We start from the raw sequence: 19960 nt of genomic DNA, 5'->3' as shown, positions 1-19960 counted from the left end.
AAACTCTTCATCTACCAAAACACTAAGAAAACATGACATTGAAATACAGAATTCCACATTTTTTCTAGTACATTTCATTATTTTTTTCTCGTGGTATCACAGATTTTAACGTTTTGCTTTTTATATTTAATTTGAAAATAATTGAAAAATTATATTTGACTAAATATGATATAACCACATATCTTATATTATTAAGCACGTGCTCAATCAAATCTACCAAACAGTACATCACACATGAATATGCAACGATTGGGCTTTCTAAAGGCCCATTGAGTATTTTTTAGGCCCAGAAAAGAAACCCATAACCCAAGTTTCTTAAAATAAAATGAGATAATTCAAGAATGCGAAAAGAAATTCGTGGCCAAGCAAGCAAATTTTCAAGTTCAGTGACTGAAGGTTATTTCGGTCATTTCAAGTTCCTCCTTGCCTGTGAAATGAAAAAGGAGAAAAATAAAATTTCAGATAAATTAGGTCTCTCTCCAAGCGAGGAAGAGTCCCGAGTTGGCTTGGCTCGCACCTTATCTATCTCTCCGCTTATCTCTTCTCAATTCTTCAATCGACCAGAGAAAGCGTAATCTCTAAAACCCTAAACCCATCTCTTCCCCTCTCTCTCCAAGCCGGGTAAGGTAGATATATCTACCTCGCAGTAGCAGTAATGGACGCCAAGGTGGAAGCAGCAGAGACAACGCCGTACGCTTCGAGACCTTCAGGTTCTTATTCGTCTCTCTTCTTTTTCGCGTTTATACCGATTCAATTATCGGTTCATTCGTTGAAAGACTTGGGATTTATGGCAGATGAAAACTCTGCTCCCCCCGCCCCCCCCGCCGCCGCCGGTGGTGGCGATAGTGTTGGCGATGAGGTTGGCTTTCTGAGTGGCGAGGAGTTCGAGGGCGCGTCCGATAAGCCTATGAGTGTGAAGGGGAATCTCGAGAAGGTCAGTGTTGTTGGAGTCGATAATTCTGGTCCCTCGGACGTGGGCTCATTGGTTTCTCCGGTGTCCGAGAGTGTCCCGGACGATGAGAGGCCGCCGAGTTCGGAGGTCGGTGGAGATGGGGAAATTCACGAAAAGGGTGATCTTGGAAGGGGTGATCCTGTTTCCCCTGAGGTTAATTCGCCCTTATCTCCGATGTCAAAGGGTCCTTCCAATGAAGTTGGTGTTTCTGAGGAGGAGACGTTTGAGGATGCTAGGGATGGTGAGCTTGAAAATGTGAGTGTTGGTGTTGGAGAGAAGGAGGCATCGGGAGAAGGAGCTTTGGATGAGAAACCAGATTCTGATGAAATTGGGGAAGAGAAGGTTGATCAGATTGGCCATGTTGAGGACAGTGGCAATGAACTTCAACCTGGCAAGTCTACCGAGGAGGCAGAAGTGACATTGAGTGGCGAAGGAGGTTCTTTTGTGGATTCTGATGAAATTGGGGAAGAGAAGGTTGGAATAACTGAAAACGAAGTAAAGGGTGTGGAAGAAACGGATGGGCCAAAGAATGATGCGACTGATGCTGAGGTGAAAAGGGAAGGTGGTTTGGCAATAGACAGTGAAACCAGAGAGAAAAAGAGTGTATCTACTGAAAAAGCGGATGATGACCATGGAAGTGATAAGTTTCGTGATGGTGATGGTGTGAAGTTAACTGATAGGGGAGATTCCATTATAGACTGGTCTGCCGTGGAATCTGTACATGTTGATGTGGCAAAACCAGGGGTGGTGGTGGTTGGAGATGTGGAGGGAAGTGAAGAGGTGAAAGTTAAGGAGATGCCGATCATGGCTGATGATGGCGTTCTTAAAGTTGATAATAAGTTTGATCAGATTGGCAATGTTAAGGACGGTGGCAATGAACTTCAACCTTATAAATCAACTGAGGAGACGGGAGAAAGTGACTCTATTGTGGATTCCTCTACTGTGAACACTGTTTATATCAGTCCAGCTGAGCCAGGGATTGTGGTTGTCGGGAGTGAAAATGGGGAAAAAAATGCAGAGTTGGAGGAGGAGGGTAACCCATATTTAGAGGAATCAAATGATCTGACAGCTGTATATGATGGAAATCTTGAATTGGCTCCTAAAGATACAGTAGAGGTAGCCAAAGTCGAGTCTGATGGGCCAAATCTCGATGTTAATAGTCTGGAAGAGTCTGAGAATGTAAGAGATGGAGAAGGGGAAGCTCCTGTTGCTGAAAGTTCAAATCTTGGTTCAGTTGATAAAAAAGAGGAATCATCAATGGCAGCTGAGGCTAATGCAGAGGTTGGGGAAGTTGTTTCTGAAAAGAAAGTTGCTGAAGAAGGCAGCCAAGCTGCTGAGGACGTTGTTTCTACACGTGAATTCAGCGCTGAAAACAAACAATCTCTTGCAGAGTATGGATCTGAGAGTGATGAAGAGACTGACGAGATGATTTTTGGGAGTTCCGAAGCTGCAAAACAGTTCTTGGAAGAGCTTGAAAAGGCTTCTTCTGGTATGGATGCTCATTCTAACGAAGCAAACATTTCTAACAATCAGCCCGAGAGGATTGATGGTCAGATTGTAACTGATTCTGAGGATGAAGAAGACAGTGATGACGACAGAGAGGAACAATTATTTGATTCTGCGGCCTTGTCTGCCCTTTTGAAGGCAGCCACTGGCGGAAGTTCAGAAGGTGGAAATTTTACTATAACATCTCAGGATGGAACGAGGCTTTTCTCTGTGGAACGTCCTGCTGGGCTGGGATCATCCTTACGTTCTGTGAAACCTGCTGCCTCTCGACCAAACCGCGCCAGTCTCTTCGCCCAACCGAATGCCATCATAAGTGGGGAGAGCGAGATTAACTTGAGCGAGGAAGAGAGAAAGAAGTTGGAGAAGTTGCAAAGCTTGCGTGTGAAATTTCTGCGTCTGGTTCAAAGGTTGGGGCATTCTGCAGAAGATTCAATAGCTGCACAGGTTCTGTACCGGTTGGCCCTTCTTGCTGGGAGGCAAACTGGTCAATTATTCAGTCTTGATGCTGCAAAAAAGATGGCCGTGGAGCTTGAAGCTGAGGGAAAAGATGATTTGGATTTCTCTATCAACATTCTGGCCCTTGGAAAAGCCGGGGTTGGTAAAAGTGCTACGATAAATTCCATCTTGGGCGACCAGAAAGTTGACCTACTCCGGTTCGAAGATGGAATAGCCGTCGTCTCTCTGGGGTCACCATGTGTGATGGGATTCAGCCGAGGTGGAGATGAAGCTTCTTCCAATGGCGAAAAGGTGGACGTTTTCTTGGACGAGGGATCGCTCATACTAATGTCGGGAGAAGCCAGATACCTCTGGAAACACGAGATTAATCGCAAGCCCGGGTTTCAGATTTGGGACGGGACGGAGTTGGATCAGAAGCTTAGAATCTCTGTAACCCTCAGAAAGCTTTGTCCATCCTGATTCTCTCTCCCTCTCTCTGGCATTTGCCTATGAACTCTGAATCCATTGCTTTAGTTTAGTCACTTGTTTATGTGTTAGCTTTCTTAGTCACAAACACAATGAATGCAGGGTCTTGTGATATTATGGATTTTAAAGTTGGAACCTTTTTGCGCGTTTTATTAAAGGAAAAACTTTTTTTTTTTTGTCAATTTGGTTTTAGTTTATTTGTTGGGTCCGTGAATTTGTCAACGGTCACGATGAGCGGATCGTAGATCACATGGTTCGATGATCCGCCACGTGTCCTTAAGTACTATTACACTGCAGCACCGACAATATAGTGAAGTAGACAACCCCAATTGTCATGTCCTCCAATGTCCAAATCTCTCTCCATTTACATTTAGCAACTAAAAAAACTAATTCTTTCTCATTTTCTAATGCAATAAATTAGCTAAAAAAATCCCATATTCCATCCAGATTCCAGAGTAATCCACCATAAATTAAACCAATTTCTTTCTCACATCTTATACGGAAACCCAGATCTTGTCTTGAACTTGAAGACCCATCTATCAGATTCATCCCGAGAACGAAAAAAGAGTAACGTCGAAGCTGCAAAACAGTTTTTGGAAGAGCTTGAAAAGGCTTCTTCTGGTATTGATGCTCATTCTAATGAAGCAAACATTTCTAACAATCAGCCCGAGGGAATTGATGGTCAAATTGTTACTGATTCTGAGGATGAAGTAGACAGTGATGACGACAGAGAGGAACAATTATTTGATTCTGCGGCCTTGTCTGCCCTTTTGAAGGCAGCGACTGGCGGAAGTTCAGAAGGTGGAAATTTTACTATAACATCTCAGGATGGGACGAGGCTTTTCTCTGTGGAACGTCCTGCTGGGTTGGGTTCATCCTTACGATCTGTGAAACCTGGTGCCTCTCGTCCAAACCGCTCCAATCTCTTCGCCCAACCAAATGCCACCACAGGTGGGGAGAATGAGAGTAACTTGAGCGAGGAAGAGAGAAAGAAGTTGGAGAAGTTGCAAAGCTTGCGTGTGAAATTTCTGCGTCTGATGCAAAGGTTGGGGCATTCTGCAGAAGATTCAATAGCTGCACAGGTTCTGTACCGGTTGGCCCTTCTTGCTGGGAGGCAAACTGGTCAATTATTCAACCTTGATGCTGCAAAAAAGATGGCCATGGAGCTTGAAGCTGAGGGAAAAGATGATTTGGATTTCTCCCTCAACATTCTGGCCCTTGGAAAAGCCGGGGTTGGTAAAAGTGCTACGATAAATTCCATCTTGGGCGACCAGAAAGCCTCCATTGATGCTTTTCGACCTTCCACCACTTCCGTGAGAGAAATATCAGGGACAGTCGGTGGGGTCAAGATTACAGTCATTGACACCCCAGGTCTGAAGTCTTCCGCCATGGATCAAAGTACAAATTCCAAGCTATTATCATCGGTAAAGAAGGTAACCAAGAAGTGTCCCCCAGATATTGTTCTCTATGTTGACCGTCTTGATGCCCAGAACAGGGACCTAAACAATCTGCCCTTGCTACGGACGATCACTGCAAACCTCGGTTCATCCATATGGAAGAATGCCATAGTGACATTGACCCATGCTGCTTCTGCCCCTCCTGATGGGCCATCAGGAACCCCTTTGAGCTATGACGTGTTTGTTGCTCAGTGCTCGCATATTGTTCAGCAATCTATTGGCCAGGCTGTTGGTGATCTTCGTCTGATGAATCCAAGCCTGATGAATCCGGTTTCTCTTGTTGAGAATCATCCGTTGTGCAGAAAGAACCGGGATGGAGAGAAGGTTCTCCCCAATGGCCAGACTTGGAGGCCTCAGTTGTTGCTGTTGTGCTACTCCTTGAAGATTCTGTCAGAAGCAAATTCTCTGTTGAAACCTCAAGAACCTTTAGACCACCGCAAACTGTTTGGGTTCCGTGTCCGTTCCCCACCTCTCCCATACTTGTTGTCTTGGCTGTTGCAGTCTCGTACCCACCCGAAGCTCTCTGCTGATCAAGGCGGTGACAGTGTAGATTCTGACATCGAACTTGACGATGTTTCTGATTCTGAGCAGGAAGATGGGGATGGTGACGAGTACGATCAGCTTCCGCCCTTTAAGCCTCTTAGAAGAAGCCAGCTTGTCAAACTGACAAAGGAACAGAGAAAGGCTTACTATGAAGAGTATGATTACCGGGTGAAGCTCCTGCAGAAGAAGCAGTGGAGGGAGGAGTTGAGGAGAATGAGGGAAATGAAGAAAAAGGGGAAGAAGGCTGGTGAAAATGAGTACGGCTACTTGGGAGAGGAGGAGGACCCGGAAAATGCTGCTCCAGCCGCTGTGCCAGTTCCTTTACCCGATATGGTCCTTCCCCCTTCGTTTGACGGTGATAACCCAGCTTTCCGTTACCGTTTCTTGGAACCCACTTCCCAGCTACTCACCAGGCCAGTGCTGGACACCCATGGCTGGGACCATGATTGTGGATACGACGGTGTCAATGTGGAACACAGTCTTGCTGTAGCAAACCGTTTCCCTGCTGCAGTTACCGTCCAAGTCACCAAGGACAAGAAGGAATTCAATATCCATCTGGATTCCTCGGTCTCCGCTAAGCACAGTGAGAATGGATCCACCATGGCCGGGTTCGATATCCAGAACGTAGGTAAGCAGCTGGCGTATGTTGTCAGGGGAGAAACCAAGTTCAAGAACTTGAAGAAGAACAAGACAACACTTGGAGGGTCGGTCACGTTCTTGGGTGAGAACGTTGCAACCGGTGTCAAACTCGAGGACCAGATCACAGTCGGGAAACGGCTCGTCCTCGTGGGCAGCACCGGTACCATGCGATCACAGGGCGACTCAGCGTATGGCGCGAACCTCGAAATCAGGCTGAGAGAAGCTGATTTCCCAATAGGCCAAGACCAATCATCTCTCGGGCTGTCTCTGGTGAAGTGGAAAGGTGATTTAGCCCTCGGAGCTAACCTCCAATCTCAAGTCTCAGTGGGAAGGCACTCCAAGATCGCCGTTCGTGCCGGTCTGAACAACAAAATGAGCGGACAAATCACTGTCAGAACCAGCAGTTCCGATCAGCTGCAGATTGCACTGGCAGCTATTATTCCCATTGCCATAGCCATCTACAAGAGCATCCGACCAGGAGGAGATACGAGCGAGAAGTACTCCATGTACTGAAACATGTCTGCATGCAATTTCCTTGGCCGGAGAAGGATGAATCTTTAGGTTATGAATTGTACGCAATGCTTTTGTTTTGTCCCTTCAATAAAAACCCTTATGAGATTAGGACAAAGTTGTATTTTCTTCTATTGAGATGCACAACACTTCAGGATTATCCATAGTTCCTCTTGAACATGATCATCATTCAAATTCTTCCTGCGATAACTCTGATCTTTCCCTTGGCTGAATCTCCTAAAGTCTCACACTTTCCACTAAATCCTGATTCCCTTTTGCCAAAGTCGGAATCTTTTTGGTTCGGCCTGCGGTTTGTCAAAGTCTGCGACTCTATCAATAGCGATTAACGTTTTCAGAAGCCCATTTTGAGGCCCAGTCCATAAAAGAGGCCCATAGTCCAAGTTTCTTTAAATAAAATAAGGAGATGATTCAAGATAATTGTTATAACCAAGGAAAAGAAACATATGGCCAAGCAAATTTGGAGATAAGGAAATCAGGGAAATTTGGAGTTCACTGACTTAAGGTTATTTCGGTCATTTCATCCTTCCTGCTTACTGCTACTGGTGAAATGAAAAGAATCCCGAGTTGGCTCACCTTATCTGTCTCCCCGCTTCTCTCCTTTGCTGTCGTCGAAGAGAAGCGATTCTCAGTTCTTCAATCGACCAGAGAGCGTAATCTCTAAAACCCTATCTCCATCTCTTCCCTTTCTCTCTCCAAGCAGGTGGAGGTAGATATATCTACCTCGCAGTAGCAGTAATGGACGCCAAGGAGGAAGCAGCAGAGACAACGCCGTACGCCTCGAGACCTTCAGGTTCTTATTCGTTTCTCTCTTCTTTTTCGTTTGTATCCTGATTCAATTTTCGGTTCAATCGTTGAAAGCCTTGGGATTTATGGCAGATGAGAAATCTGCTCCTCCCGCCTCCCCCGCTGCCGCCGGTGGTGGCGATAGTGTTGGCGACGAGGTTGGCTTTCTGAGTGGTGAGGCGTTCGACGCCGCGTCCGATAGGTCTCTGAGTGTGGCGGAGAATTTCGGGAAGGTCAGTGTTGTTGGAGTCGATAATTCTGGTCCCTCGGACATGGGCTCATTGGTTGCTCCGGTGTCCGTGAGTGTCCCGGACGATGAGAGGCCGCCGAGTTCAGAGGTCGGTGGCGACGGGAATATTCCCGAGAAGGGTGATCTTGGAAGGGGTGATGCTGTTTCCCCCGAGGTTAATACGTCGTTATCTCCGATGCCAGAGGGTCCTTCCAATGAAGTTGATGTTTCCGAGGAGAAGGAGACGTTTGAGGATGCTAGGGAAGGTGAGCTTGAAAATGCGAGTGTTGACATTGGAGAGAAGGACGCATCAGGAGAAGGAGCTTTGGATGTGAAACCAGATTCTGATGAAACTGGGGAAGAGAAGGTTGATCAGATTGGTCATGTTGAGGACAGTGGCAATGAACTTCAACCTGATAAGTATACTGAGGCGGCAGAAGTGACATTGAGTGGCGAAGGAGGTTCTATTGTGGATTCCTCTACCGTGAACTCTGTTGATATCAGTCCAGCTGAGCCAGGGATTGTTGTTGTCGGGACTGAAAATGGGGAAAAGGATGCAGAGTTGGAAGAGAAGTGTAACCCATATTCAGAGGAACCTGATGATCTGACAGCTGCATATGATGGAAATTTTGAATTAGCTGCTAAAGATACAGTAGAGACAGCCAAAATGGAGTCTGATGGGCCAAACCTCGATGTAAGTGGTCCGGCAGAGTCTGAGAATATAAGAGATGGAGAAGGGGAAGCTCCTGTTGCTGAAAGTTCAAAACTTGGTTCAGTTGATAAAAAAGAGGAACCATCAATGGCAGCTGAGGCTAATGCAGAGGATGGAGAAGTTGTTTCTGAAAAGAAAGTTGCTGAAGAAGGCAGCCAAGCTGAGGACATTGTTTCTACACGTGAATTTAGCGCTGAAAACAAACAACTTCTGGCAGAGTATGGGTCTGAGAGTGATGTGGAGACTGACGAGATGATTTTTGGGAGTTCCGAAGCTGCAAAACAGTTTTTGGAAGAGCTTGAAAAGGCTTCTTCTGGTATTGATGCTCATTCTAATGAAGCAAACATTTCTAACAATCAGCCCGAGGGAATTGATGGTCAAATTGTTACTGATTCTGAGGATGAAGTAGACAGTGATGACGACAGAGAGGAACAATTATTTGATTCTGCGGCCTTGTCTGCCCTTTTGAAGGCAGCGACTGGCGGAAGTTCAGAAGGTGGAAATTTTACTATAACATCTCAGGATGGGACGAGGCTTTTCTCTGTGGAACGTCCTGCTGGGTTGGGTTCATCCTTACGATCTGTGAAACCTGGTGCCTCTCGTCCAAACCGCTCCAATCTCTTCGCCCAACCAAATGCCACCACAGGTGGGGAGAATGAGAGTAACTTGAGCGAGGAAGAGAGAAAGAAGTTGGAGAAGTTGCAAAGCTTGCGTGTGAAATTTCTGCGTCTGATGCAAAGGTTGGGGCATTCTGCAGAAGATTCAATAGCTGCACAGGTTCTGTACCGGTTGGCCCTTCTTGCTGGGAGGCAAACTGGTCAATTATTCAACCTTGATGCTGCAAAAAAGATGGCCATGGAGCTTGAAGCTGAGGGAAAAGATGATTTGGATTTCTCCCTCAACATTCTGGCCCTTGGAAAAGCCGGGGTTGGTAAAAGTGCTACGATAAATTCCATCTTGGGCGACCAGAAAGCCTCCATTGATGCTTTTCGACCTTCCACCACTTCCGTGAGAGAAATATCAGGGACAGTCGGTGGGGTCAAGATTACAGTCATTGACACCCCAGGTCTGAAGTCTTCCGCCATGGATCAAAGTACAAATTCCAAGCTATTATCATCGGTAAAGAAGGTAACCAAGAAGTGTCCCCCAGATATTGTTCTCTATGTTGACCGTCTTGATGCCCAGAACAGGGACCTAAACAATCTGCCCTTGCTACGGACGATCACTGCAAACCTCGGTTCATCCATATGGAAGAATGCCATAGTGACATTGACCCATGCTGCTTCTGCCCCTCCTGATGGGCCATCAGGAACCCCTTTGAGCTATGACGTGTTTGTTGCTCAGTGCTCGCATATTGTTCAGCAATCTATTGGCCAGGCTGTTGGTGATCTTCGTCTGATGAATCCAAGCCTGATGAATCCGGTTTCTCTTGTTGAGAATCATCCGTTGTGCAGAAAGAACCGGGATGGAGAGAAGGTTCTCCCCAATGGCCAGACTTGGAGGCCTCAGTTGTTGCTGTTGTGCTACTCCTTGAAGATTCTGTCAGAAGCAAATTCTCTGTTGAAACCTCAAGAACCTTTAGACCACCGCAAACTGTTTGGGTTCCGTGTCCGTTCCCCACCTCTCCCATACTTGTTGTCTTGGCTGTTGCAGTCTCGTACCCACCCAAAACTCTCTGCTGATCAAGGCGGTGACAGTGTAGATTCTGACATCGAACTTGACGATGTCTCTGATTCTGAGCAGGAAGATGGGGAAGCTGACGAGTACGATCAGCTTCCGCCCTTTAAGCCTCTTAGAAGAAGCCAGCTTGCCAAACTGACAAAGGAACAGAGAAAGGCTTACTATGAAGAGTATGATTACCGGGCAAAGCTCCTGCAGAAGAAGCAGTGGAGAGAGGAGTTGAGGAGAATGAGGGAAATGAAGAAAAAGGGGAAGAAGGCTGGTGAGAATGAGTATGGCTACTTGGGAGAAGAAGAGGACCCGGAAAATGCTGCTCCAGCCGCTGTGCCGGTTCCTTTACCCGATATGGTCCTTCCCCCTTCGTTTGACGGTGATAATCCGGCTTACCGTTACCGTTTCTTGGAACCCACTTCCCAGCTACTGACCAGGCCAGTGCTGGACACCCATGGCTGGGACCATGATTGTGGATACGATGGTGTCAATGTGGAACACAGTCTTGCTGTTGCAAACAGTTTCCCTGCTGCGGTTACTGTCCAAGTCACCAAGGACAAGAAGGAATTCAATATCCATCTGGATTCCTCGGCTTCCATTAAGCACGGTGAGAATGGATCCACCATGGCTGGGTTCGATATCCAGAACGTAGGTAAGCAGCTCGCATATGTTGTCAGGGGAGAAACCAAGTTCAAGAACTTGAAGAAGAACAAGACAACTCTCGGAGGGTCAGTCACTTTCTTGGGTGAGAACGTTGCAACCGGTGTCAAACTCGAGGACCAGATCGCAGTCGGGAAACGGGTCGTCCTCGTGGGCAGCACCGGTACCATGCGCTCACAGGGTGACTCGGCCTATGGGGCGAACCTCGAAATCAGGCTGAGAGAAGCTGACTTCCCAATAGGCCAAGACCAATCATCTCTTGGGCTGTCTCTGGTGAAGTGGAGAGGTGATCTAGCCCTCGGAGCTAACCTCCAATCCCAAGTCTCGGTGGGAAGGCACTCCAAGATCGCGGTTCGTGCCGGTCTGAACAACAAAATGAGCGGACAAATCACTGTCCGAACCAGCAGTTCTGATCAGTTGCAGATTGCACTGGCAGCTATTCTTCCCATCGCCATGGCCATTTACAAGAGCATCCGACCCGGGGGAGGTACGAGCGAGAAGTACTCCATGTACTGAAACATACCTGTAAGCGATCTCCTTGGCCGCCGGCGAATCTGAAATTCCGGTGTAACGCCAGGGAAGGATCTTTAGGTTATGAGTTGTACGCAATGTTTTTGTTTTGTCCCTTCATTCAAAACCTTTGAGAGATTTTGGCGAAGTTGTATTTTCTTCTGTTGAGACGCACACTTCAGGATTATCTAAAGTTTTTTCTCCTCCACAAACAGTGTACTTCAAGTTCTTCGTATAAATCGAGACTTGTCCTGTGTATTGCCAAAGTCGAAATCTTTTTGGTCAATCACAGAATGCGTCAAAGACTACGACTTTCCTATAAATTAGCGATTAACGTTTTCGGGTTCTGGAGGAGAAGCCCATGGATGATGATCAGATTCAGTCGGAGGTGTTGAAGGCGGCTTTCGGCGAGTCATCGGACGGTGAGGATTTCGCCGATCAAACACAAGATGGAAATTGCAGAACGGAAGATCCGGTGTTATGGGAACAGGTCGAGGAGATCAATGGCTTGTGGATCTGTCGGAACTTCCTCTCTTCGCATCACCAGTCTTCTCTGCTCTCCGCCATTCTCAACGGTGAATTCTCTCTCTGTTTCTGTTCTTCTTCTTTCCAATTCGGTTGTGCGACATGTTTTGCTGATTTAACGGTTGAATGTTTCACAGAAGGTTGGTTCGCTGAAGAATCTCATAACCAGGTGCCAACCCTAATCCCTTTTGATTAGATTTTACATCAGGATTCATCTTCCATTGTGTATTTCGCCCATATGTATCGTTCTTCCTCTGCTCCTTGAATGAACTGTTAGGCGTTTTAGTGTCTCTTTACTTGGGAAACTGCTAAGGCCTCGCCTTTTGAATCTGTGAATGTGACCATCTGCCATGGAAACCACCCGACTATGAATGAGCTAAAATAGCTGGGAATCCTGGTTTATTGCTCTGACCTTCTGGCTTGAGAATATCAAATCAACTTGGTTGGGTCGATTTCCTACTCATATGATCATATCATGTTTCTTGATTGAATTAGATAACACCACTAGATTCTGTTCATGTAAACTGGGCCTTTTTGGTGCTAGTGTTAGTGCTTTTGGATGTTTTTTGTTTTTTTTAAGGCTATGAGATTCGGTGATCTTCCATCATGGGCGATCAAACTATCCGATTCCATACGCGACGCTGTTGAATCGATCAATCCAGATGCTATTAACAATTCGAGTGCTGAAATGTCGGTTCTGCCTCTGCCTACCGATTTACTTTGGAGGGAGCCTCTTTTCGACCAGCTGATTGTGAATATGTACAAACCAGGTGAGGTGAGTTTCCATCTCATATCACTTTTCTGCTACATCTCCATCTTTCCCTGATGTTGCATCCATCTCTATCTCGCTATATCTCCATCTTTGCCGGTCTAGTGGGTGTGGCAATAGATACTGAAATGGCTGGCTTTAATGGATGATGATGATGATGATGGTAATGTGGTATGGGGACAGGGCATATGTGCACATGTTGACCTACTCCGGTTCGAAGATGGAATAGCCGTCGTCTCTCTGGGGTCACCATGTGTGATGGGATTCAGCCGAGGTGGAGATGAAGCTTCTTCCAATGGCGAAAAGGTGGACGTTTTCTTGGACGAGGGATCGCTCATACTAATGTCGGGAGAAGCCAGATACCTCTGGAAACACGAGATTAATCGCAAGCCCGGGTTTCAGATTTGGGACGGGACGGAGTTGGATCAGAAGCTTAGAATCTCTGTAACCCTCAGAAAGCTTTGTCCATCCTGATTCTCTCTCCCTCTCTCTGGCATTTGCCTATGAACTCTGAATCCATTGCTTTAGTTTAGTCACTTGTTTATGTGTTAGCTTTCTTAGTCACAAACACAATGAATGCAGGGTCTTGTGATATTATGGATTTTAAAGTTGGAACCTTTTTGCGCGTTTTATTAAAGGAAAAACTTTTTTTTTTTTGTCAATTTGGTTTTAGTTTATTTGTTGGGTCCGTGAATTTGTCAACGGTCACGATGAGCGGATCGTAGATCACATGGTTCGATGATCCGCCACGTGTCCTTAAGTACTATTACACTGCAGCACCGACAATATAGTGAAGTAGACAACCCCAATTGTCATGTCCTCCAATGTCCAAATCTCTCTCCATTTACATTTAGCAACTAAAAAAACTAATTCTTTCTCATTTTCTAATGCAATAAATTAGCTAAAAAAATCCCATATTCCATCCAGATTCCAGAGTAATCCACCATAAATTAAACCAATTTCTTTCTCACATCTTATACGGAAACCCAGATCTTGTCTTGAACTTGAAGACCCATCTATCAGATTCATCCCGAGAACGAAAAAAGAGTAACGTCTGGAGAAGATGATCGAGAGGTGTTTGGGAGCTCACCGCTGTCGGAAAATCCAGAGAGCCCTCCGCCACCTGAAGGTTACGGTCCTCTGTCTCGTCCTCACGGTCGTCGTCCTGCGTGGCACCATCGGCGCCGGGAAATTCGGAACCCCGGAGCAGGACATCGCCGAGATCCGAGAACATTTTTACACGCGCAAACGCGCCGAGCCCCACCGCGTCCTTGTAGAAGTCCAGACCGGAGAATCCTCCTCCGGCGGCGGAGATGGCGGCGGCGGCGGGTCAGAAGGAAGCAACAATTACGAGACGTTTGACATCAACAAGATCTTTGTGGACGAAGGAGAGGAGGAGAAACCTGACCAGAATAAACCGTACTCTCTCGGACCCAAAATATCCGATTGGGACGAGCAGAGATCCGAATGGCTGAAAAAGAATCCTAATTTCCCGAATTTCCTCGGACCCAACAAGCCTCGAGTGCTGTTGGTAACTGGGTCTGCGCCTAAACCGTGCGAGAACCCTGTCGGAGACCACTACCTCCTGAAATCGATCAAGAACAAGATCGATTACTGCAGGTTACACGGGATTGAGATCTTCTACAACATGGCTCTTCTCGATGCGGAAATGGCGGGTTTCTGGGCGAAGCTCCCGTTGATCCGGAAGCTCCTGCTTTCGCACCCTGAGATCGAGTTCCTGTGGTGGATGGACAGTGATGCCATGTTTACGGACATGGCCTTCGAGCTTCCATGGGAAAGGTACAAGGATTACAACCTCGTGATGCACGGATGGAACGAGATGGTTTACGATCAGAAGAACTGGATTGGGTTGAACACCGGAAGTTTCCTGCTTAGGAACTGTCAATGGGCGCTTGATTTGTTGGATACTTGGGCTCCGATGGGTCCCAAAGGGAAGATCCGTGAAGAAGCAGGTAAGCTTCTGACACGGGAGCTCAAGGATCGACCTGTCTTCGAAGCTGATGATCAGTCCGCAATGGTTTATCTGCTCGCTACCCAGCGAGAGACTTGGGGCAACAAGGTAATGTCGTATTCTCTGTCTGAAATCCAGCTAAGCTTGGGTTCATAATGCTCACACTTAAGACATACATAACTGTGTGACTTTTGAGTATCAGAAGATCTAGAATATCAAAATTCTGCAGCTTTTGGTTGAGTTTGCTGATTCATTGAATTCGAGCAGTCAAATCAAATGTGCATGTGAAGCTACTTGTGTCTTTTTCTCTGATGATGTCAACCTTTCATGATCAGGAAGATCATAAGATCATAATGTAGATCTCTATCTGCATAGTTTTAGGTACCTTTAAGCTTGTGGATGAAGGGAACTCAAAGTCAAGATCTTAACTTGACAGTTGCCGATGTTTAAGTACATATGGCTAGAGTTACTTGCTTGTCAGACTAATCATTTGGCCATGTATTTGCAATATGGAACTGACACTTAACTCTGCAACGATGCCGTCGCTTCAGGTCTACTTGGAAAGCGCGTATTATCTGCACGGATACTGGGGAATTCTTGTGGACCGATATGAAGAGATGATCGACAACTACCACCCGGGTCTCGGTGACCATAGATGGCCACTGGTTACCCACTTTGTGGGTTGCAAGCCCTGCGGGAAGTTCGGGGATTACCCGGTGGAACGGTGCCTGAAACAGATGGACAGAGCATTTAACTTTGGCGACAACCAGATTCTGCAGATATACGGCTTCACTCACAAGTCTCTGGCAAGCCGAAGAGTGAAGAGAGTCAGGAACGAGACAAGCAACCCTCTAGACGTGAAAGACGAGCTCGGGTTGCTCCACCCGACGTTCAAGGCGGTTAAGGTTCAGACCAATCCGGTTTGATGGCTGGATTTAGGACTCAGGTCTCTTCTCTTTCTATCCTCTATCCTCTGTCTCTTGTCTTTTGCTGTACTGTTTTTGTACTATGGATTGGTATACTCCTGTACTGTGCAGAGACATCCGTATTCTTTGGTTCCTTGTTTAAGTCTTAAGAGCTCTATAATGAAACCGCTGTCAGTTTGTTTCTTCTCCCCCATTGCCTTTCCCTGTTCCAAGTTTCATTGACAAGAATTTTCACTTGGGCACTGCTTCATTATGTCAGATCTATCTTTGTAATGGATCTCAAACACAGATACATTCTTATTCGTATTCTTTAACATATGTCTTCACGTACATAAAAAGAAGGAATAGGAGACAGAAGCTACAGAGAGAGAGAGAGAGAGAGAGAGAGAGAGAGAGAGAGAGAGAGAGGGAGATGAAGAAAAGAGCTTTGGAGTCCTTTCAACTACGGCAACGGGCGATGGCGCTGCAGCCACGGCTGTAGGGGTTGGCTTGAGCTCCTGCCCGGCAGTTGTAATAGCTGGCCCCTCTTCTCGAGCAGGGGATGCTGTTCCGCTGCAAGGCTTGGTAGCTTATGTAGTCGGTGGTGGCCAGTATCCTCCGGTTGATCTCTGAGTCCATCTCGAACTCGCCATCGCACTCGGCGGTCGAGCCATGGCAGCCTCCGGCTGTAGCCCATCCGAGGCTCATGTCTCCCATGGATCCGGCTTGGGCCGGTGGTGAAGCAATGGTTAGGAGGAGGAAGAGGACAATGACCAGAGTTAAGGACTTAGCCATTTTTGTTGGTGGAGACTTTTTTTTTTTTGGTTTGGTCTTCGTGTAGGTTGTGTCTTATGGTATATGGTTTATATATATATAAGAGAAGAAGATGGTGGGATTGAAACTTGGTAAATCCTCCAAACTCTAATGTTTTTATTTTATTTTATTTTGTAATTACAAATATGATTCCACTCTGTCAAATACAATATATATATATATATATGTATGTATATGTGTGTGTATGATGAAATTTCTGATGACAAAGGTTATAAAGTTCAATTTTGAAATCATTTTTTACTCTGTGGTGTGAATGACGTCAGGGCTTGTCATATTATTAACCCGAAGTATTTCTGTAATTTATGGTAATTTTTATTTAATTGATCAACACAACTGCACCCTTGACTTGGAAATAAATTTATATATATAATATGGAATTGGAGATTTTGTTGGGAGTGGTTTGGATTATTTTATTTATAAAAATGAATAAGACTATATTATATTTATTTATTAATGACTCGCTGGTTGTTCTCCAAACATATTATTTTCTTTGTTCTTTTCGGTGGGTCATTTTGTCACATATATGAATGGTCAACCTTACATTATAATTTGCGTTTTGATAAAATTTTGAACGAGTCTCAATCATAAGTACTAAACACATTGAATCTAGATGAATTATATTATATACATATAATAATTTTCTGCAGATATCACAACATGTTGCTAATGGGTGCATTAAACACAATAAAGTTTGTTAATTTGTGTATTTATTAGGAATATTTTTTTTTCTCCGGAATTCTCTAACCACCGGGAAAAGAGTTGGACCGTCGCTATCCCAACAAGGCAAAGAAAACAAAGACAATATGAACTTTGAGTGATTAATTATAATCTTTATAATAAACTATGATTAACTTTTAATCAAACTCTAATCACACCCTCTCCCACCCAAAACCAAACGCGTTTTTCCCAATCCATCCTTTACCCACTCCAACTATTCCATTTGAATTTTGAAGTACACATACAACAACAACCCATGAGACAGCAACAACAACGGTAAGGCTAAATCCAGATTCCGTGGCTCGGAAGCAAACGAGCTTCCCCTTCTTCTGCTTCTTCCAGTTTAGGGTTTACCCTACTTACCGTTCTAACTTGCTGAGCAAGGCATCCATTGGTGGGAGTTCCTTCAAAATCTCAGCCCAGTCAGGCATGCCCTGAAAACAGAGTGTTTCTTAATGCTTTCCTTTTAATGTGCTCTTCCACTGATCTAATGCTTCGGACAGCAAATACAAACCACTCCAACATGTACTGAGTATACTTCCCAATCAAGAGGCATGATGCATCAGAATGGCAACCCTTACCGAATAGATTGCGAAAGCGTGAAAACAGTATGATCACGAAAAACTTACTTTCCCTGATCTTCGAACCCGACCATCTAGCCGCAGTATGATGTACACGTCCTCGCCCGGAACAACTCCTTCAGAATCCTGCTGATCTCTTATCCACCTATCGAGAGTTCACCCATTTAAACAAAACTCAGTTCAGCATTCGAAAGTTCTTCATCATTTTTATCAAGTAAGAAGGAAGGGTGGAAGAAAAGATCCAACCTCTCCCATTCACCAGGTGACACAACCTCTGCCCTGAAACGGATCTCGGCTTTCAACTTTGACTTGGCAACAATTGACTGGGCTCTTTTATCAAAATCTTCCTACGATTTTGCAGATTCAGAAAAGCATGTAAGAATCCACTGCGTTTCGAAACGAGAGAGATTTAACGGAAATACTGTGTTCTTGTTCATACCCCAATCGAGGGAAGAGATGTAGCTGCCTTTTGAGAAGCTCCAAATCCTTTCTTCTCAGCTTCTGGTGTTCTACTTTCACCCCAGAACACGGGAACTAGGAGAACACCACGTCTAAGGAGCTCAGTTCGGAACCTCTCTGCCTTTTGCATTGCAAGTGTAACAGTCTCTTTCTTTCCAGCTAAAATAACCTAACAGTTATGGCCACTAAAGTTATCAAAATCCTAAAAAAAAGGCTGATGAATCAGTTGAGAGTATTTCAAGCGCAACACAAATCAGCAAAGGGAAACTCACAGGTCGAACTGTGTCTCGTAGCTGGACAAGTTCAACAACACGATTGGTAGAAAGCCGTAGTGGCAACCGAGAAAGGGTTTCATCGCGAGTTATTTGAGCAATCTGTTCTTCCTCTTTCTTGTTGTCCCAGAACAACAACGCAACCAGAACAACAATACCTGTAAATTGCTGTTCCAAAAGCTTAGTCACTTAAGATAAAGAGTTCCTTTTTTCTTCTACGATAAAAGAAGGTGCAAACTAATAATTTACACTACAACAAAACAAAACAGCTCCTTTCACTCACCTCCGATATTGATGGCAGCATTTCCAGCAGTTTCCAGAAGATCAGGAGCATCATCACCACCGCTAATAGCACGTATCAATCTAGGTATGGTAAAGAATGTTGAAATTCCTGCAGCTGCTGTGAATGCAAGATAAAAGAATCTCCGAATCCCACGAAACGGTGCACGCACCTCGCTGATGAGCTTTAGATCTCGTCTAAAACCATAGCCTATATCTTCCCCACCTAACCTGGCCTGTAAATATGAAAGTAGGATTTACCCAATGACAGTAAAATATTCCAAGCTTCATCAATGCAATAGAAGGTGAATATGTTTTCTTCACATTGTTTCGGTATACGGTAAAATAAAACCAAGAAAGTAATCATCTTTTACCCCAAGGATAGGGCTTAGAAATTCTTTTTGAGCATAATAACAGAATGAAAGTAAGCATATGCGAAGAAAAAACCAAGAGTAGGGGACCTCTTCCTGCAGTTCCTTAAACTCGGGCAATGCTCGGAAGGATGCTAAGTCGGGATCATTAAGAATCGTGCCAAACTTGAGATTATAATCTCTCAAAGCAACTCGTAAGCACTCGGCAGCTTTTTTCCCTTCACCCCTAACTCGAGAATACAACAATAGAGAGGGAAAAAACACATTATCGAAACATTTGTGATTCTTGTCAATTTCATCAGCAAGTAGCTCAGGCTTCTTACCGGTAAGCATGACAACATGCTTTGTTATAGAAAGCAGCTTGGGCTTCCACAGGATTGGGATCCAAACTTAGAGCTGTTTCAAACTGGACAAGAGCATCTTTAACCTGGAACCAAATCCAATGTCCAAACAAAACAGATGGAATCCATTAACAAGGTTCGCCTGCAACTGTTTTATGTACTACTACTGTACGCCATTGCAACTATCCATCATTCATTTCTTGTAAGAACAGCAATGTTTTTTGTTAAAGAAGAACAACAATGTTCTTCATCTCGGATTGGAAAGCATGAACTTCCATGAAGTATCAAGTACTAGTCATCGACATATGAATATAAACCCATGATTGGAAAACGCCAAACTGATTGACGAAGAAAAAGCTTCTCGAAAAATTCCCATGGAACAAACGAATTTAACACGAATCCTAGTCACCCATTTTACCTACGATCACGAGATTATCAGAGACTGCTCCCATCGAAATCAATCAAGAATCGAACTGAATTATCGGTATGAAACAATCTCCAGAAACATCAAGTAATCCACGAATTGTGGAACCAGAGGAAACCGAATAGACTCTCCAACTCACCCGTCCTCTCTTGAAGAGATCGAGGCCCTCGTTGACGCAAGACTCCGCCGTGAGGGCATCCGACCGAGAGGTCGTAGAAGAAGACGCCGAAGGAGGAGGAGGAGGAGGCGAAGAAGAAGAGGAAGCGAAAACAAGGAGATGGGAGCCCTTGATTTGGCGGGAATCCAAGAGGGTAATCTCTCGTCGTAGCCATGGCCGTCGTCTATCTGCTCTCGAACAAGGGTTCGAGACGCAGCTTAGCAAATGGTGGCTCCGGCC

The 19960-nt window shown here is 45.2% G+C and overlaps 5 protein-coding genes across 8 annotated transcripts; 3 read left to right on the top strand and 2 right to left on the bottom strand.

Annotated features, from left to right (window-relative positions):
• Positions 1–481: 481 nt before the first annotated feature.
• On the top strand, positions 482–11301 carry LOC104801264 (translocase of chloroplast 159, chloroplastic-like). Of its 3 annotated transcripts, none has more exons than XM_019200958.1 (3): positions 482–710; positions 795–3091; positions 9240–11301. In XM_019200958.1, the coding sequence occupies exons 1-3, from the start codon at positions 656–658 to the stop codon at positions 11118–11120; spliced, it is 4233 nt and encodes a 1410-aa protein (XP_019056503.1). In that variant the 5' UTR covers positions 482–655; the 3' UTR covers positions 11121–11301. The 3 variants fall into 3 exon arrangements, with proteins under 3 accessions (XP_019056503.1, XP_010522777.1, XP_010522778.1); XM_010524475.1 differs by lacking the exon at positions 9240–11301 and adding an exon at positions 3970–6725 and having other exon boundaries at positions 795–2410; XM_010524476.2 differs by lacking the exons at positions 482–710; positions 795–3091 and adding an exon at positions 7077–7339 and having other exon boundaries at positions 7426–11301.
• On the top strand, positions 3731–15491 carry LOC104801267 (xyloglucan 6-xylosyltransferase 2). 2 transcript variants are annotated; one of them, XM_010524479.2, is made up of 3 exons: positions 3731–3915; positions 13425–14488; positions 14932–15491. In XM_010524479.2, the coding sequence occupies exons 2-3, from the start codon at positions 13472–13474 to the stop codon at positions 15304–15306; spliced, it is 1392 nt and encodes a 463-aa protein (XP_010522781.1). In that variant the 5' UTR covers positions 3731–3915; positions 13425–13471; the 3' UTR covers positions 15307–15491. The 2 variants fall into 2 exon arrangements, with proteins under 2 accessions (XP_010522781.1, XP_010522780.1); XM_010524478.2 differs by lacking the exon at positions 3731–3915 and having other exon boundaries at positions 13240–14488.
• On the top strand, positions 11451–13065 carry LOC104801266 (alkylated DNA repair protein alkB homolog 8). The gene is made up of 4 exons (XM_010524477.1): positions 11451–11689; positions 11777–11808; positions 12220–12414; positions 12592–13065. The coding sequence occupies exons 1-4, from the start codon at positions 11476–11478 to the stop codon at positions 12880–12882; spliced, it is 732 nt and encodes a 243-aa protein (XP_010522779.1). The 5' UTR covers positions 11451–11475; the 3' UTR covers positions 12883–13065.
• On the bottom strand, positions 15379–16143 carry LOC104801268 (protein RALF-like 1). Its single transcript, XM_010524480.1, has one exon. The coding sequence runs from the start codon at positions 16078–16080 to the stop codon at positions 15745–15747; it is 336 nt and encodes a 111-aa protein (XP_010522782.1). The 5' UTR covers positions 16081–16143; the 3' UTR covers positions 15379–15744.
• A 780-nt stretch (positions 16144–16923) lies between these two features.
• Positions 16924–19957, bottom strand: LOC104801568 (protein LOW PSII ACCUMULATION 1, chloroplastic; the record flags this gene model as incomplete). Its single annotated transcript, XM_010524876.1, has 9 exons — positions 16924–17270; positions 17466–17562; positions 17664–17764; positions 17857–18045; positions 18149–18306; positions 18432–18663; positions 18889–19024; positions 19122–19225; positions 19703–19957. Coding segments are annotated over 9 exons (1347 nt in total), but the record flags the coding sequence as incomplete, so codon positions are not given.
• Between the last annotated feature and the right edge of the window lie 3 nt (positions 19958–19960).

The sequence above is a fragment of the Tarenaya hassleriana genome, unplaced genomic scaffold, assembly GCF_000463585.1.
Source record: "Tarenaya hassleriana unplaced genomic scaffold, ASM46358v1 Cleome7, whole genome shotgun sequence".
In the NCBI taxonomy this organism is placed as follows: domain Eukaryota; kingdom Viridiplantae; phylum Streptophyta; class Magnoliopsida; order Brassicales; family Cleomaceae; genus Tarenaya; species Tarenaya hassleriana.
The sequence above is the reverse complement of the archived record's forward strand: the minus strand, read 5'-3'. Positions and strand labels throughout refer to the sequence as shown.

Coding starts and splice junctions, on each gene's coding strand:
- LOC104801266 (XM_010524477.1), top strand. CDS start 11,476: ATGGATGATGATCAGATTCAGTCGGAGGTGTTGAAGGCGGCTTTCGGC. Junction 11,690..11,776: donor GCTCTCCGCCATTCTCAACG/GTGAATTCTCTC, acceptor AATGTTTCACAG/AAGGTTGGTTCGCTGAAGAA. Junction 12,415..12,591: donor ATATGTACAAACCAGGTGAG/GTGAGTTTCCAT, acceptor GTATGGGGACAG/GGCATATGTGCACATGTTGA.
- LOC104801267 (XM_010524479.2), top strand. CDS start 13,472: ATGATCGAGAGGTGTTTGGGAGCTCACCGCTGTCGGAAAATCCAGAGA. Junction 14,489..14,931: donor GAGAGACTTGGGGCAACAAG/GTAATGTCGTAT, acceptor CCGTCGCTTCAG/GTCTACTTGGAAAGCGCGTA.
- LOC104801264 (XM_019200958.1), top strand. CDS start 656: ATGGACGCCAAGGTGGAAGCAGCAGAGACAACGCCGTACGCTTCGAGA. Junction 711..794: donor GTACGCTTCGAGACCTTCAG/GTTCTTATTCGT, acceptor GATTTATGGCAG/ATGAAAACTCTGCTCCCCCC. Junction 3,092..9,239: donor TAAATTCCATCTTGGGCGAC/CAGAAAGTTGAC, acceptor ATCTTGGGCGAC/CAGAAAGCCTCCATTGATGC.
- LOC104801268 (XM_010524480.1), bottom strand. CDS start 16,080: ATGGCTAAGTCCTTAACTCTGGTCATTGTCCTCTTCCTCCTCCTAACC.